Source organism: Dasypus novemcinctus, chromosome 21 (genome assembly GCF_030445035.2).
Source record: "Dasypus novemcinctus isolate mDasNov1 chromosome 21, mDasNov1.1.hap2, whole genome shotgun sequence".
NCBI classification, from domain to species: Eukaryota; Metazoa; Chordata; class Mammalia; order Cingulata; family Dasypodidae; genus Dasypus; species Dasypus novemcinctus.
The window spans coordinates 47,991,221-48,009,879 of NC_080693.1; the positions used below are offsets into that span (position 1 = coordinate 47,991,221).

At 50.3% G+C, this 18,659-nt stretch overlaps 1 protein-coding gene across 11 annotated transcripts in view; it reads right to left on the bottom strand.

Moving 5' to 3' along the window:
• Positions 1–18,659, bottom strand: part of MSI2 (musashi RNA binding protein 2) — a 398,131-nt gene that overhangs the window by 70,105 nt on the left and 309,367 nt on the right. For all 11 annotated transcript variants that reach the window (XM_058283920.2, XM_058283921.2, XM_058283923.2 and 8 more), the window contains one exon: positions 2,563–2,645. In XM_058283920.2, the coding sequence (XP_058139903.1) occupies positions 2,563–2,645 (83 nt within the window). The remainder of the gene's footprint in view (positions 1–2,562; positions 2,646–18,659) is intronic.

Genomic DNA, 18,659 nt, shown 5'->3' on the forward strand with positions numbered 1-18,659 from the left:
ACACCTGGTGGGGCTGGGACGGGACCCACCTACCAACACCTACCAAGCCTGTGATCCTAACCACTTGGCGACTCACTTCCTTCCTCTGCTGTGTCAACTTCCACTTTGCATGTTCTTAAAGAACAAGAATTAACTCAAGACTCAAAACAGAAACCCCTGCCACAGTCTGCTTCCACCTGGCGCAGCGGAGAATGTGATAAATGGGAAAGGACTAGGGAAAATGACTGTAAACTTCTCTGGCTTCAATTCAGTCTGTGGGTTATTTTTCTGGGACTGAAACTCTACCCTCCTGGGTCATTTGGGGATTTACCCTCCTATCCCCAAGTTCAAACAACTGTCTCTACAGTGTATCTGGCAGTCAGGAAGTTCAAGACTTGTGCTCCTTCACTATCTGGGTAGCCCTAGGTCCCATCTCCTGGGCCTCAGTTTCCCCAGCTGGCACAGTAAGGAGAATAAAGTCCTTCCCCACCTGTCTCTCTGGCTTGTTTTCCAGCCAGGGAATAGCTAAAGGCCACGGTATGCATTCGAGGCAGCTCAGAGAGTAGTCTCTTGCCAGTCTACACTGGGCCCGTCCCAATGAAATGTAGGGCCCCACAGGACAGGAATGGAGGCAACCAGTTCTCTGCACAGCCTCTTCCTCTCCCCGCTGCTCGGGCAGCCTTCACTGGGCTGTCAACAGCACAGCTGTGGCTTGGATAAACAAGGCATCGGGGCACTCCAGGCTGGTTTCCATTTAAATTCCCTGTCTCTCTAGTTTTAAACAAGAGCAAATATGGGAAGTGGATTTTGCTCAACTGATAGAGCGTCCAACTACCACATAGGAGGTCCAGGGTTCAAACCCAAGGTCCCCTGGCCCGCGGTGAGCTGGCCCAAGTGCAGTGCTGATGCGTGCAAGGAGTGCGCCCCTCAAGGAGAGCTTCCCTGTCAAAAAAAGCACAGCCCACCCAGGAGTGGTGCTGCACACAATGAGAGCTGACATAGCAAGATGACACAACAAAAAGAGACAGAGATTCCTGATGCCACTGACAAGAATATAAGCAGACAAAGAAGAACACAAAGCAAATGGACACAGAAAGTTGGGGGGGGGGGGGGTGGGAGGAGAGAAAAATAAAAAATAAAATCTTAAACAAGGGCAAACAGAACCTCCCGAAAGAGAGAAGTACCAATTGTAAGCATCTACACGTGGGGGCAGAGAAAGGCATAGAGGGGCCCCGTGCTACACTACGCGCTTATCTCCCGGTGCCATTTTAATGCCTGAGCTGACATCTCCAACATACAGTATGCGAAGAAACAGTATTTCCATTTCAGATGCATATTATGGCTAGGAACAATATGAACAATATTATTTTAGTGCCCTGGGAAAAAAAATTAGCAAGTCAAATATTGAATCAGGCCTGTAGCACCACATGCTAAGCAGATTGCTTTGATCTTATCCACACTAAAAGCTCTATTATTGAATTTAAAGTCAGTGAACACGTATCAGACCAATATACAATGCATATCTGAAAGCATGTTTCAGAGGCAAGGAATGTTTTGACAAAAGGAAGAAAATACCAAAGTTATGGCTGCGTTTGAAACACAAATTTCCCTTCCCCCTTCCTCTTAGGGCTGGAGGTCTGCTGACCCATCAAAACGCTGTGGTGCCAAAGAACCTGCAGATGGCTCCAGAAACACCTGCTGAGTCCCCGTTTTCTGGAACCAATCGAGAAGGGATTCTTGACCCCTACTCAGTTTGAAGAAAGGAGTTCGAGACTTCAAGGGAGTGTGCACTTTGGCTCATGGTATGGCGCCCTCTGGTGGCCGTTTCTCTGGGAGGCCTGCCTGGCTCCCCCAACTTCCCTTAATCCAACCTTCCTCCCGCCTGACAGGATATGGAAATGTAATGAGCCAAAAGCTGGGAAGGAAGCGGCCGATCATGAGGATATAACTATCTAGAGTTGATCCCAAAGGAGAATGTTAATTATCCAGCAGGATCCGGAGAGAGAGTTTGGGGTCAAAAGCTTTATAGCTAGAATAAACCCCTTAAAACCCAAATAGCAAAATAGTACCCTAAGCCAGGGGTTGGCAAGCCATGACTCACTGGCCAATCCAGCTTCCCTGCCTGTTTTTGTCCCATTTTTAAATGGGAAAAGAAAAAAAAACCCAAATTTTGTGATACATGAAAATTTATATATGAAATTCAACTTTTGGCGCTCATAAATCAAGCTTTATTGAAGCACAGCTACGGTCCAGGGCTGCTTTCCTGCTACCACAGCAGAGCTGTGTACTTTAACAGTCAGGTGTATGGTCCGCAAAACTGGAAACATTTGCTCTCTGGCCCCTTGTGGCAAATGTTTGCCACCTCCTGTCCTAAACAACAGCTGCCATTCCCAGGCCTCAACTCTTAGCGGCTAGACCCCACACCCCCACCCACCTCCAGGCCTGCCGCTGCTGGGTGAAGGCTGACCCCGCGCCCCCCCCCCCCCACCTCCAGGCCTGCTGCTAGGTGAAGCAGCCTGCAGGCCCAGATGCACATAAAGGGAAGGGAGCACACCCAGTTCAGGACAACCTCCACCAACTTACCATTTTATTATTGATTTCATGGAAATGAATCTCACAGACTTTCTCCACAACGTCTTCATTCTCAAAAGTGACAAAGCCAAATCCTAAAGGGAAAAAGAAAAGAACAGAGTTCAGTTTTGGCACCCCGTATGTGTGTTCCTTCAGTGCCTGCAGTCGTGCCCCGCTCCTGATTCAGGGGTGGGGGTGGGGGTGGGGTGGGGGCAGAACCCCAGGCAGGGCCTCGAGTGGAGGAAACGACTTCTGATTTGTACGGAGCACCTTCCAACAGTGAGGAAAAGTTTAATGATCTCACCCACATGCAGTGGGCACTGCGTGGCTTACATTTGCCCGGAAGCAAGCACAAAATTTACTTGGCTGTTTTTTACCAAGGTCAGAGCCCAGCGGCCCCCTCGGCGGAGGCAGGCGGGTGGGCTAATGAGGGCTGCATGATCGCCGCGGGCCACGCTTGCCCTTTCTGCACGGAGCCAGCGGCCAGCCCTGGGGTCAGCCTCGGACGGAGGTGGTTATTTGTCCTTTTCTTCCTGAATTACTTCCTCTAATACCTCATCAGGACATCCTGAGGCCTGGAAGAAACTATTAAAAGTTTCGGGTCTCTGTTCTGTGCAGGCATCCTTTTTCTACTGCTGCTTCAAAAGCGCTGTGGATTTGGGCAGTTTAAGGCTGTTTGATGCCTGCTGTCAGCCCGTCAGCTACCCACTGTATTTACTCGGCTGGAGACCGGCTTTACTAGACAAGCCCTGCTGAAGGATTTTGGCAGGCAACTGCTGCCCAGCATCCTGAGCTCCCCTCCCGACCCTCCTGCCCCTTCCTTTTTTCTCCTCCCACCCCTGACGGGGTTTCCAGCATGTTCCCCATCTGTGACGCCGCTCAGGAAGCTCCGCTTTGCCACGTGGATCCGAAAGCAGGATCACATGCCACCTCCGATGAAAAGCTGCCGCGGTTCCGTGCAAGCACCCTGCGGGAGCTCACGCAGTAGTGGCAGACGCGCTGATGGGGTGAGGAGAGCTGGGTTCGAGTTAGGGGTTTACCTCTAATTTACGTGTAATTCCTGGAAGCCCCTTCCCCTCTGAGCCTTGACTTTGCACCTACAAATCAAGGTGGCGAGACTGGACACGGGTCCCCAGTCCCAAGCCCTCCTCTGAAGAGGTGCAAACCCAGAAAACACAACTCCAGATGCGAATCAGAAAGCCGAAAACCAGAAGGGCCATTCTGGTATTGTGATAATCAGTGTTCCAGTCAGTGAGTACCATCCAGATGTTTCCTTCCCAAGCTTCCCTATCTAGTTTGGGTCCCAGCAGCCCAAGGTGGAGAGAGAATCTCTATAGCCCCTTCTGACTCTCCTCTCCAATTCGCTGATACAAGAAGCTCCTGCAGGCTCTAAAGATTCCTTTGGAAAAAGAATGGAAAAGGCCACTCCCTGCCCTGAAGCAATTTCCAGTAAAAGAGAGGGCCAGGAGCCCCATGTGAAGGGTACTCAGGGAGATCCTAAGATGCCTGCCACACATCAAGGAGGGCACAGGCAGTGCAGGGGGCAAGGGGTGGGGGTGAGCTCAAAGTTGGCAAGTTTCTCCCAGCATCCTCTGGTAAAGGCTGGGTCCTAAGTTACCTCTGCAGCCTGAAGCGGGCATCAGACACGATATTTGTATGAAACGAGGCCCAACGGAAAACATCTCATCAGCTTCACACACCCTCTAAGCGGGTCCCTGAAGTGAGCTACAAAGCTGTGAGCTCCAGCAAGGACGCGTGTCCCTTCTGTTGAGCGTCCACTTCTTGGCTCCCGGTCCCACTTATTATCTGCAGGGCTGGATGGGAGCCACATCCGGCAGCAGCCCCCGAATGATTTCTCTGTGGGCTCTGGTGTGTTTGCTCCCCTCCCTACCCCACGGAGTTTTAGTTTCCCTAGGACATTCTGCTCACCAAGTGTTTTGGGAATTCCAGGTTGGAAGGTCCTTCAAGGCCATCAAGTTAAAGTCCCCCCCTGCAGGGACCCCTGAAGCACACACAGAGGGTTACCCCCTTTCTTCCTGCCACAAGGAGGGGTTAAGATGCAGCAGCCTTCAGGGGAGGGGGGAGGGTGGCAGAGGATGTAGGAATCTTCCAGCTGAGCACGCTGGGCAGATGCAGAGCTGGAGTCTCATCACTGTGGGTCCCCGAACAGAGGCCCTACACACAGCAAGCGCTGAGTGACTGGTGAACGAACGAATGAAGTGCGAGCATCTTGCTAACCCACTTCAGTGACTGCCTCCCCTCGAGGCTGCCCCAGTCTTTCCTTCACCATTTCCTGGCTCCCCAAACGGCACCTCTGCACTGGGCCTGGCAGAGGATACGGGATCAAGGTGACCGACCCCCTCTTAGGCAGTGAGCTCTTGAAAGCATGAGCCGGAGGATCCTGGCCAGCCCTTGCCTCTCGAGTCCCACTGCTGGCCCGTGGGCCACTCAGGTCTCATCTGTCTCTGAAGGTTCCTCCTCTGTCCTGGACCCAAACCCAGGCAGCATGTGATCCCTCAACAAGCCGGGATGGGCCAGGGCTCAGGGGCGAGGCCCCGGGGTTCAGCCACCCCCACCTATGGATGTGCGCTGCCTCCTGCAGCTGGGCCGGCGATGTGAGAGCAAAACCCAACCTTGCTTTGGGGAGAGAGCATGATGCTAGTGGCAGTCAAGGACACGGTCCCCCAGGGGACAGCCTGTTTTAAAGTGACCTTGCTGCCATGTGCAAGTAATTGATCCTGGAATAGATCAGGGTAAGTCAAGTCATCACGGGTGTCAAAGGTTTAGTTCACTGCCACGGAAGCTGCTTTTCTGCTGCCTCCCAGCTCCTGCTCGGTCCACCGTGTAAATCACAGAACACCCAATACCACTCAGAGCTCACTGCTGCCCGGTTTCCTACCCCGTGCCACCGTTCAGAGACACGCAGAGGCGACCAAGCAAGGAGCAGGAATTAAAATGCAGACTGCTGCTGGGAGACGGGGAGAGTAAGACTCGGCGCATCATTTCAAATTCCGACTCTGAAATTTCCCCTGCTGGTCTCTTCCCTAACCACACAGGACTCAAAATCACAAAAATGATGGTCTTGATTAAAGGAGATAGCCTGGATTTCAAGCCTATGTACCCGGGATGCATAGCAATTCACGGATGTCAAGACTTATTTGCAGTATGTTAAAGATCTATATCATTTTAATCCCTGTCTGTTTGGCCTGAATAGAGAAAACAAACTTGATTATGTCTAAAATATTTATTTATTCCATTTGGGGAAAGCAAAGAAGCAATGAAACACTTAATTATCAATAAGTGTTATTCCTTAACATATAATCATTTTTATCTCACAGGTGCATTATCATTTACAAGGAATTAGTAATTCGGTGGCAAACAATCTCAAAGTTAAATTGAGGCGTGAAGGACAAAAACAAAAAGGCCAGAAACTCAGGCAGGACAGGGTGCTGGGCGGGAAACATCTTTCTGGGCATCACAGTCTTTTGATCAATCTGCCGGACTTGGCAGAGTCGCTGAGACTCGGGAAGGCCGAGGGGCAGAAAGGGCTGACCCCTTCCCCCGCTTTTTGCTGAGAGAGGCCCCCACAGAAGTCTCCCCCCACCCCGCCCGGGGAATCTGAAATGAGCCTCGAGAAGGCCCAGCCTGAGGCAGAGCAGCTGGTAAGAGGTCCTCGAGAGCAAGGGTCAACGGACGAGCGGTGCGACTCTCCGCTCCCTGCCAGGGGGAGTCATCCCCCGGTACTGAAAGTCACTCACACCAGGAAAAGCCCCAGGGACTGAAGTCTGGGACCTGGGAGGGAGGTCAAAGGGCCAGAACCTGGTGGAGAACAGAGCAGTTCCCTCAAGGAACCCTGCTCACCTGTGGCCGGCAGGCAGCCAGGACCCCCTTAAACCCCCCATCTTATCTGTCCCCCACGCTTCCCAAGGGGCTCCAGGAGTCAGCAAAACCACCTCAAAGAAAGCGGTGGGAAGTTAACCCCAACCAAACAGGGACTTTAAAAAGGGCACCAATAGGGTAAGCGTTGACAGGGAGCATTTAAAAATGAAATTTGACAGCGTTTTGAATGACGCTATTATTGGAAACAACAAGTAAGTTCTGTTTAAGAGATAAGCATTTAACAGTCAAACCTTTTCCCCCTTTTTATTCAAATGAACGAAACTGAACACTCATTTGAATAATACAGGGCTATAAAAACACACACAGAAGAGGAGACTAGAAATATGAAAACAAAATACCTTCAAAATTAAAATGGCCTGCTCCAAACGCAGTCACTGAGCAACAGCCAACGGTTAAACTTGCAGACAATTTCTTTTTTAGGTCAGGCTGGAAAAGATGGGAACAGCCTCTTTCAAGCCTCAAAAATAATTTCTTTCTCTTATCATATAGGTCGATGAACACTAATAGGCAGTGCCTAATGCACCTTCAATGAAAATCAGTGCAAGTCATGAGTTACACAAAAATTTGGTTAACAGGAAAAACAAAATGAGGGGGGGGGAAATCAAATTGTCAAATTTATTCTGAGTATCCCATGAGGAGCATAAGGTATGTGCACACAAGTATATTTATAACTCACATAACCTCCCTCTCCTGCTAAAAACCCGACATTAGGGAAGCAGCAATATCCACCGGCTGCTTCCAATATAAATACAAACCCCTCAGGCTTGGGCCTGGAGAGCACTTTCTGGTTCCAAGATGCTTCTTTATACAACCCACAGGGTCCCCGAGGCATCCCAGCTCAAAAGGCCATGCAAGCTTGGCTCATGTTGCTCAGCTGCTCTGCACAAATAGGTGACAGGTCCAAGGAGATGGGGATGTGTCTAAGGGCAGAGCAGGCGTTGACCCCAGGAGTCAACCCCCTGGCTCCTTTCCTGGCCTCGTCCCGCTCTTCTGGATCAGGCCGTCAGGGGCTTCCTTGGCTCAGCCAGGGTTCAGAGGCGGATGTGGTGGTCACGGGGCTCCGAGAAGCTGAGGTCAGCCCCAGTCAGCTGCGCGCCCGGGCAACATTTCATCTTGGGCTCCCCCATCCCCATCAGAACACTCTGGGTCACCTCTCTGGCCACCGTGGCCTCGGCCGACAGGTTTCCCGAGGCTGGCAGGGTTTTCTTGAGGCCCCGCCAACTCCCCAGGAAGGAGAGCAGAAGTGCCGAGTGGCTTGTGGGCATGGCTGGACCGGGCGGGCCGCTGCCCTGGGTTTGCCCTAAGACAGATATAACTCAGAACATCGATCTGTTCCACGAAGGAGCAAGCTGCCTTTCCAAAAGAAAGGACATGTTTCTGACTATTGATTGCCACTTTGGGAGCCTCGGCACACAATACCCTGATGCGGGTGACATCCCGTCTGAGTCGCCTTTAGTTTCCTGACCATTTTCAGACATTGGTGTTGGGCAAGGAATAGGGTGACAGTTCCAGCTGCCTGGTTTCCCACCTAGCTAGGGATGGGATTCCTTCAGTTACATCTGCTGGCATCCCAAATGGGGCTATTTATTCTAATAGTGAAAGGATAATAATCATCATCTAATAGTCTAATAATTAAAAAAATAAGCTTGTCCTCACGAACTGAGCAGCTCTCCATCTAAATGTCTTAGGCGTCCTGTCTACGTTCTTTATTTCACTTGGTCTTCACCTTTCTTCCCCGACCGCCAAGGTGTATGACTGACTGTTCCCGTTTTAGAGATGAAGCACCGAGGCTCTGGGGGAGCCTGTGCTCTTTTCACCACAGCCTACTCTCTTCCCATAAAGGCAGGCTATTCCAAATCTGCTATCATAGAGTCCTAAACTTGTCACACAGCCTGGCTCTGAAACTCTGCCCTGTCACGTTGCCCTGTGGGCACAAACCCCTTGTCCTACCTGCCCAGCAGAACGGGGGCAGGGAAAAGGTGTGGGAAAGATGTGACCAAGCGTCCCTCTCAGGTAAACGCTTCCTTAAACCTCGGCCAGGCAAGGGGATGTTAAGGGTTTTTAGAAGCAGGGATCCGTGGAAAGATTTCAGGGGATCCGTGAGCTCAAACTGTAAAAGATCAACTTACCTTTATTTTCTCTGCCCTCTAACTGAAATGTAGCATTTCCTTCATTTTTTAATGCATGCAATAAATAAATTACAGTAGTATTCATTTCACCTGACTGACAAAGAAGTCCATGGAACAAATAAAGGTTAAGAACGCCCGTTTTAGAGGCACACAACCGAGGTGATGTTTATCAAGAAAACGGACCGGACCATCTCCCGAGCCAGTCTAACCCGGGATAGGCACGGGGTGGGTTACTTCTCTGAATGCTTCTAGTCTCCAGCATTCTCCAGTGTCTGAGGTCAGTGCTAGAGACTTCTTGCCGCAAACTGGCTTTCAAATGAGTTAGCTGCCCTGGAGGGGAAACAGAGAAGCACTCACTTCCTCACCTTATTAAGAGCGAGGAGCAGGGGCAGGCAGCTGACCCTGCCGTACGCAGCCTGGCCGGGAAGCAACAGAGGCAGAGCCCGCTACCTCCTTCCCCATGGCCCACCAACAGGCCTGCCACGGCCCCAGCTCTTGGCATGCCCTCTCTCCTCCCCCACCCCCGTCTTCCTCCCTGTCCCGACCCAAGAGGCTGCCTCTTTCGGGGCCCTTTCTGCCCTGCCCGGCCCTGCCCGCCACGCCCCACTTCGGGTGGCATCGGAGCCCCTGCGCCGTGGGTCAGCCATGCACCTGCTTCCTCGTTGACACCAGGAGCTCGGCAGCTGGTTGCTGTAAACCATAATAACATGCCTTTCCAAAAAATGAAGGAATGTGGCCAGACACGCCAGACACCACGATATTAAAGCTGTGTCAATTAATTTCTCCCTCTCCTTGATAAACGAGCCCCGTTCCATCTCTTAATAATGAGGAGAGAAACAAGAAAAGTTGACACTTAGTTTAATTTATTTTCTCAACTTGCCTGATCATATTTCTTTCTGCCTTGCAGAGCTTGCTGGGGCTGTGGGGAATTACAAGTGGCTCTCACCCAGCCCAGCCAGAGAGCGGTGTGAATCGACAAGGGTCTCCTTTATTCCCACACACCACTTAATCAGGAGAGGGAAAGTTACTTAGTGAGCCAGCTCACACCTGCGCCTCTCCCGCCACCTTGGGGGATGAGGGGAGCTGGGTACGGGGAGGAGGGCGATCTCAGGTGTGTGAGGAATCAGATAACAGGAATGGCACTATCAGATTTCCAATCTAGTTCTGAGTAACTGCACAAGACCGAATTCCCTAAATTAATATTAAGCTACATTGGCAGCATTTGCCAGAGGGGAGCCAATTTCTCAACTGGAAAGATGCTTTTCTTTCTCTCTCAGCCTGAGGATACTCTGACCAACACCTGACCTTGAAACGTGAGGATAACCGTTCTAGAAGTCAGAAGCCAACCCTGAACCGCAAAGAGTTTCATTAAGGCTTCAGTTATGAGTAATTTTTTCAAATGGCCACCACAACCCTCAGGACCATTTAGGAAGGCCCCTAAACCATAAATCAAACTGGGTGTGAAAGCAAAGTGTGCTCCTAAACCAGTGTTTCTGGTATGGGAAGGGCTCATTAAAAATGCAGATCCCTGGGCTCTGCCCATTTCCAAAGGCAGCCTCCGTGGGTGTGGCCCAGGGATGTGCATTTTAACCAGCTCCCTAGCGATTCAGATGCCCAGCAAAGTCCATCTTTGCTCTAAGTTCCCCATGGTTTCCCAATTCAGGAGGTGCAGAGCAGACACGAATTGGTAAAAGAGAATCTAGAACTTTCCAAAGGAAGAGAATCCCCAGACCCCTTGTCACACGAAGAGTGGGTGGGACTCTAGCAGCAATTTTTAAGGAGCCTCTGACATCCCTTTCATGGAGAGCTGGAACTCAGCCCCGTGGCAGGACTGGGGGACCAGGGGCAAAGCAAAGCTGTCAGGCTCAGGAAAGGATCAGAAGCCCACTCATACTAACGTGTAAATGACAGATTTTCCTTTTACTCCAAGTTCTAGTGGCTTGCTTGAATCAAATTCACTCGTGAAAGCCACTGTGTTCTAATCTAGAATCCCAAGCAGGCATTCGGGCTGTGGGAGGTACTTTAGATGGGCTGGGGGTGCTTCCCTGAGCCCGAAATCACATGAGTGCAGAGCGGGCTTTGACTTAGAGTCAGGACGGAAGGGAGGGGCTCTTGAAATGCCACCCGGGAAGGGAGGGAGGAAGAAAGGGAGAGAGAGAGAAAGAGAGCAGGACGGAGAAGGAGGGAGGGAGGAAGAGAGAGCTCTCCAACCATCCCCAAACCATTTTTCTAAGAGAGTAATCTGCCGTGAATACTGATGGTGTGATTTCAAAGTGCCTGTGGCTGCAGGGAGAGGGTGTCTCATCGCAGACGCTTGTTAACCGAGAGGGAAAAAGCACCTGTGATCCCGGCCAGACAACCCAACCTCATTTCATTCCAAGTGCGCTCTACAGCAGTGATTCTGTGAATGACACTTGTCAGGGCAGCAGATTAGTTCACGAACCTATTTTTTTGTGCGTGGTGTTCCATCTTGGTCAGGAAAATAGTCAGTTCTTGGCGCGAGAGACACATATTACTGCTGTTAAGTGCCAATATAAACTCTGGGACGCAGTGGTAAATTCACCAAATTAAATCGCTAGACAACTGGCTGGGATCAGGACCCCGGCAGAAGGAGCCAGGACTGCCGCGTGCCCAGCGGGGCGGAGGAGGCTGAGGTCGTAGGCGCAGCTGGAGCACGGGCGCCGAGACCCTGCCTGCACATCCGCTCTGGAAGCCGCGGGGCCCGGCGCGGCTTCGGCAGCCCCCATGGGCAGGAGTGTGTCCTTGAAGACCTCCCAACTCCTGGGCCAAGCAGCTCGGAAGCTGTCCCCTAAAAGGGCAGGTCTTTGGGTTGGTATCCTCAGTCTTTCCCCCAGAGAGTGGGTTTCCAATCTGTCTCCTTTTCTGGGACTCACCCCCCGCTCCTGCAGCCCAGGCAGAGAGCATCCTGGAAAGCAGAGGGGGCTTCCACCTACCGCTGCACCCCTGGGGAGGGGCACTCTGGAGCCAGGTGGGTTTGGGCTCCACTGCAGGCTGTGGCCATGGTGGGCTGTATGATCTGAGCAGGACGGCCAACCACCCTGACCCTCAGTATCCTCCTTGGGAGAGAAACAATAAAACCCACCTCCCAGCCACTAGTTCTATTTGAAGGCACTTGGTGAGGGGTCAGCCGCCCCTTAGCACAGATTGGATTCGGCTTTTTAAGGCTTCTCCCCCATCCTGCCCTCTATCTCCACACGTGCTTCCCTCTCGCCCCCACACACCTAAGCCTCACACATTAAAATTCACTTCAAGTCATGAAGGAGACAGAGAGAAATAAAGGGGGAAAAGGGGACAGAGACAACAAAGCCCGCACCCAAGGGTGTGTCAGAAGCAGCTCCGTGCCCCTCCCCCCGGCAGAGAGGACGCCCCAGAGCCTGGGCGCCCCCGGCAGCGCTACCCCCTCCCCCACCTCCCCACGAACGAGTTCTGGGGAACGATGCCTAGCCTCAGATAAGGTTCCAAATCTCCTCCTCCATCAAGAAACCGCTACTTGGAAGCAGGTTTTCAGCACTGCCACAAATTATATGACTTTTATTATGAGCTATGGTTTCAGAATAGTCCCAACTGACAGGGCCCTGGCTGGACGCCCGTCGCCTCTCAGCCCCCTCCACGCCTCCTGCGGAGGGGTCACTTCTGCCGGCATCTCCGCAACCCCACCCGCCGCTGCCAGCAACCCCTCCTGGAGCCTGCGGGGAGGCGGCTGCCAATCGCCACTCCTCTGCCAAGTGCTTTGCACGAGACACGCACGCGTATTCATCCCGGGGTGGGGTCTGGCCTGTTTTATTTTTCTGGCTGTAAAGGACACACTCCGAACTGTTCTTAACATCTGGAGGCCAGATCTCCCTGAGAAGCTGAGAGCTGCAGCTCAGGCAGCCCTGAGTCAGCTAGCTCGGCGGTGAGCACGTGGAGGACTGGTCCCTGCCCGGCAAGGCTAAGTTCAGGGGCAGGGCTGGGGTAGGGGGCCCAGTCTAGAGGCTTCTCAAAGTGTGGTCCCCAAGCCAGGTGCATCAGCATCACCTGGGAAAGTACTAAATGTTCAGGCTTCACCCCGAGATTTACAGAACCTGAATCTACATTTTAATCCATTCCCCAAGAGATTTTTATGCGGATTAAAACTTAAGCAGTACCAGTCTGGAAGGGCAGCTCTGAACCAAAGATACACATCAGACTCACTTGGGAAGCTTTTTTAAAAAGATGTATTTATTTTTCCCCTCTCCCCTCCCCCAACCCTACCCTGCTGTATTTTTTTGCTGTCTGGGTCCATTCGCTGTGTGATCTTCTGTATCTATTTCTCTTTGTCGTCTTCTCATCTTTCTCCTGTACGATTCAGAGGGATTCAATCCTGGGGACCTCTGATGTGGAGAGAAGTTTCCTGTCAATTGCGCCACCTCAGTTCCTGGTCTCTGCTGCACTTCACTTTGACTCTCCCCTTTGTTTCTCTTTTTGTTACGTCATCATCTTGCTGCATGACTCACTTGCGCAGCCACTGGCTCACCACGCAGACAATCACATGAGCACTTAGCTCACCATGTAGGCACTCGTGTTGGCACTGGCTCACTGCACAGACCCGCTTTCTCTTCTTTTTCACCAGGAGCACCCGGGATCAAACCTGGGTCCTCCCATATGGTAGGCAGAGGCCTTATCACTCGAGCCACATCCGCTTCCCTAGGGAAGCTTTAAAAAAATACAGACACCCAGGCCCCATCCTCGGCATTCTAAGTTAGAAAAGGTCTGGGGTAATCTGTATTTTTAAAATTCTCCCCAGGTGATTACTATGTACAGTTAGAGTTGAGAAACCCTAGGAGAAGGGGGGAAAAGTACCTAATTTTTATTTTCCACCTAAAAATAACTTAAGCTTCATTAATATTTCGACATATGGATTGAATATCCTGGTGCCCTCACATACCCGAATGTCAGGGAGACACTTGCTGTAGGCAGGACGGAAAAGAGGAACTGCTACGACGGGGGCCAGGACAGCGTGGCACCTGCGCTCACTCACCTGCTGCCAGCACACCTGGCAACCAGCGCCGTTCACATGGGACCGAGGTGGAAGTGCAGATTACGTGATCCGGTTTTAAGTAAACCGACCCTCGCGAAACGGGCGACTGCAAAGAAAGTATTAATAAGCACGTGCCACCAAGAGCAAAATGGCAAGCTGACCCTTTCTCACTCTTAGCAAGACTCCTCGCCGGCCAAATTACATTTCCAAATATGTTCTGATCAGATGGGACAAGCAGCAGCCAAATGAGTAGGAAAGTGCTTTTCAACAGAAACCTGTGCTATAGAGAAGGAACTTTGAACACCAAAGTTTGGACAATATTTCTATTGTTAAGTGATTTTGAGGCTAAAAATAAGATGTAACTGGGTCACCTACAAAAAGCCTTTCTATCTGCATACTTTTTTTAAAACTTATTTTTCACTTAATTTATTTATCCCTCCCCCCCTTGCTGGTGCTTACTGTCTTCTGTCAGCTCTCTGTGGCAGCGTGGGCCATCAGCTTTCTCCAGCATGGGCCAGCTTACCTTCGCCAGGACACCCCGGAAATCAAACCCGGGGGCCTCCCATATGGTAGATGGGAGCCCAGTTGCTTGAGGCACATCCACTTCCCTCTGCATACTTTTAAAACCCAGAAACAGAACTTTGAAACTTGTTCAAAACAAGCTTTTTAAATGAACATTTCAGTGGAATTTGAACCCATTTGTTACAAATATAAAAATGCAACACTTGATTAGTTTGCATGAAAAACTGATTGACATCGGGGAAGATGGAAATTTACAAGCTGAATTTCAACAAATTCCTTTGCATAATTGGAGGATGGGATTGAAAAATTAGTATCACGATTTAGTCAGTGCAGTGAATGTGTTTCTTCCATTGGGATCTCGGTATCCTTGTGAGGTGTATTTTTCAGTTATGACACCATTAAAATCAAGTATCAAAATAAACTAAACTTAGAATCCAAGCTTTAGAGCTGTATTGCAGTATTACATCAATAAAAAAATAAAAGGCATATTCAATCAGTGTCCTCACTAAAATTACTTTATTAATAAAATTCTAAATATTGCTATTTCAAATATGTCCTATTTTTAATTTACATATCTTTCATGATCTACCTATTAACCCTAATAGCACATGTACATAATTGAAAGTTAAATAGTTTATACTAGGGATGTGTGTTAATTTTTTTTCTGCATAGTTAAATTCTGGAGCCTTCTGCTCTAGAGGGAGACCCTGGAGCCGTGTGTCATGAGCTCTGGTTCAGGGTCACTCCTTGGTCACAAAGACTGCTAAAAGCCAGGGGATGGGTGGGAACAGGTACCTGGCTTGAAAAATCACCTTCAGTGCCTGTCAGCTGGTGTGGAGCCCTGCCCATGCCCACACCCACCCACAAGGAGGGGCGTTGATGAGATATTCACGGTGCCAGGAACCAACTAATTCCAGGGTCTCTTGGGTCCTTCTGGCTCAGGAGCACTAAAGTGCTAGAAGGCATGTGGGCAGCCCTACCCTTCAGTGAGACCCCTACCTCCTACACGAGAACTGAAGCAAAACCCAAACTCTGCTCAGTACATTTTTCATAGCATCGTATCTTCATTAAAATTGTATTCTATTAGCATTCTGAATCCAAACCACCAACTCCATAATTGCTAAAACATGTGTTAAGTGACAACTTACAAAATGCCGGTTCTATCATATTGTTAATTAACGGAAAGTAGGATTAATACATTCACAGATCATTAGGAGCGTTCAGTTCAATTTCACTAGCTCTTCAGTGGGGTGGGGGCGGCCGCCCGTGGGCAACTGCGGGAATTTAGGGCAAGGGTACAAGTGTTATTTGTGATTCTCCCGCAGGCCCTCTGCAGGTTCTGGAGGCCCATTTTCCCCAAGGAAATTACTCTAAGATCTGATGTTATCCTGTGCAATCTCAAAAGGAGCTGATATGGAAGGGATTTGGGTGGAGAGGAAAAGAAAGAGCAACACGTTCTTTCAAGGCAGACCAGTAAGACAGGACGGCTGTAAGGATTCGAGATGGGATCAGGATGTGGGTGAAATTCTGGGTCTACTGCATCCTGGCTGTGTGATTTGGGGCAAGCCATTAACTTCCTTGACCCTCTCTCTCTCTCCACCTGTAAAACAGGGATAAAGATGCCTACTCACGGGGTTGGTGTGAGGGTTACATGAGGTAACACGAGCTCCTGTTATCATTTCTGCACAAGTTTGCAGTTTTTAGATAAGAATTTTGTACCCAACATTGTCTGGAACAAGTATTCCAGCTGAGACTTGAAAATAATTATCAATAAATGTTGTCTGCAGAGGTATGGGCTCTAGGGGGCCTACCCCATGGTGCCAAAGACAGCGATTTGGAGGTGAATTTGGACTCACTTTGCTGACATCCCCAGAGGAAACCTGATCAGACAACCGCTAGGCCAGAGGGGTTTATTCAAGCCTCTTCTCACCCTGTCCTGGGAGTTAAAGAGGTACCCAGGCATGAAATGGACTAAATTTCTTCTTTGCCCAGACATCCAAATCACTTTAGCCTTGCCTGATGGTGACACGCCTGACTCTTCAGGCTTGGCAGGGAAGCACTCTGCTCAGCTGGGCAGCAAGCAAGGCCAGAGCTGGAGACCAAGACTGGAAGAGCCACGTGGGCTGGGGTGGAAGGACACGCCCGGGGTCCAGACAAGCCGGGGGGGAGGGGGAAGCCAGCAGTCAGGAAACAGGGACAGTCAGGTCAGGAAGTTAGGGAAGCGAACAGGTTCTGCCTCAGGCCTCTGGGCAGGAGCCCTTCCCAGAGGGTGGTTAGGGCAGGGCCAAGGCCAACTGCTGGGGCGAAGAGAAATGGGTTCAGCTTGTTGGAGCCAGGATACAAAATCAGAGTGAAGGGAAAATCCAAAAAAACTAATAAATGCTGACTATCCTCGGCTAGGCCCAACTGAGAATAGAGAGAAGGGTCACCTGATTACATTTTCTTTTCTGGAACATTCCTTCAAGGCCCTAGGTACTTAGTAATCTAAAGGTTTCCTATGGTGAGGCCTTCAGATCTGTCATTCCCTTATTATAGCCTATGTCTAAACACCCGGGCTTTGGGTTCAGACAGGCTGTAATCCCAGTCCCACAACTGAGCAGCTGTGTGATGCCTCTCTGGACCTCGGTTTTCTCATCCATAAAATGGGGATAATCATTTCCACTGCGCAGCGTTCTGGAGTTTAAATGAGATGATACATGTAGGGCTCAGCACAGTTCCTGGCCCTAATCAGATGCTCGAGTGCTAGTGCCTCCTAGAGACCTGTTTTTCTTATGCTTTTCTTACTTCTGTTGACTTAAGAGTTTGACCCTGTGGGATGAGGGCTAACGTGGGGAGCTGCATACAATTCTTGTGTTTGAGCAACACCTTTCCCGTTGACCAGCCAGGGTGGGGTGGGGGGCTGGGGGTGGCAAAGAGAGCTGGAGACTGGGCCACAGAGAACTATCTCAAGGCCGCGTAAAGAAGGAGCTACCACCTCCTCCCAGCAGCAAAGGAGACCCGGGTCCTCTCAGCCTTCTCCAGAAAAGGAGACTCCAGAAAAGGAGAGCGCAGAGCTTTCCTCTAACTCAACAATCACTGTGCACAGATCATGAGGTGCCCACTCTCCTGCCGGGCTGCAGAGACCAGGACCTTCAATTTATTTGCATCTGGGGCCTTAAGGAACCTCAGCTGTCATCCCTTCCTTAGTTTATTACCGAATTCCTAAAATATTACATTCTTTATTATATCCAAATTCACTTTATTGCACTTGACAATACAGATAATCACATACCATATGCTCTAATGTTTTGAAACCAATGCATGTTGACAGCAGTTTTTATTCATGATGCATAATTCCATCCCGAGCTCACAATGAGGCATCTGAGCACCCAGCCTGGTGTTAAGTCTTTTGCCTAATAACAGATTAACAATACAGCAAGATTCAGAGACCCGATCTCTTCCTTGCCATTCTCCATTTACAAGGCGGAAAATGTACCTGAGCTGAAAAGACGGGTTTATCAAAGAGGAGGGGGGCGGGGAAAAAGCCACCGCCACCACCCACCCACCATTCACCAGAGAGTTTATAATGATTTGTTATCGTTCCATGCTTATGAAACTTGATATAGAAAAGATGGATTGGTCTTGCGCCAAGAAGCAAGGCAACTAATCACACCCTGAGAACTGAAAGCACAAAATGCCCCAAAGCTCTCATTAGGAGTCTCTCTTGTTTTTACTCTTGTTTTGCTACAAGCAAGTATTTGTCACTCTTCTACCTTGGTGAGACCTAGCCTCTCTCGTCCCCTCTCCTCATCCCCTGAGCATCCTTCCGTTCCCAATTAGCCCCAAGTTTCTTGGCAAAAGGAACAGAGAGGATGATTCCAGCCTCGGCATCCTGGTGCCTTTCAAGCAGAGAGCCCAGCACGGTGGGAAATGTCTTCACAGCTCCTTCCACAGAGTTCCGTGGAGGTCACCCACAGAAGAGCCCCTAGTCCTGAAGGTAGCTGAAGCAAAAGGGCAGCTAATTTGAAGATGCTCCTCCAGCTCTGTGGTGCTGCCCAGAACAATGCCATTTTCTGCATCCCCTAATGCAGTGCTTTCATTTGCTTCAGAGAAGTACTTCCCCAACCGCCAAGCCACTAGATCGCGTCAGGTGCGTGGGTTGTCACCAGCACAGAATCGCCTTGGCCTCAGAGATGCTTATGGCTTTAATATATAGACATTCGTATGCCCGCTGCAGACAGACAAGTGGACCCAGGTAGTCATGCAGGAGGGACAAACAACAGCCCAAAGCGCAGCTGCCGAAAGACTGGAGTTCCACAATCATCCTCCCAGAAAATGGGATTTCTCTACACGGGGAGGAGTGGAACATGAAGGAAAACCACACCTTCGCTTGGCTCAACACTTGGCTATTTTCCCAAAGCTTTGCCTCGGGTTGGTGGGGGGTAGCGGGGAGAGGAGGAAAGAGGTGTTCCCAGCAATAACTGCCCCAGAGGCCCTTGGGCCCTGCTGTGAAAGCAGCAGCAGCGCCAACCCCAGAAGGGACAAGAGTCAGATGATGC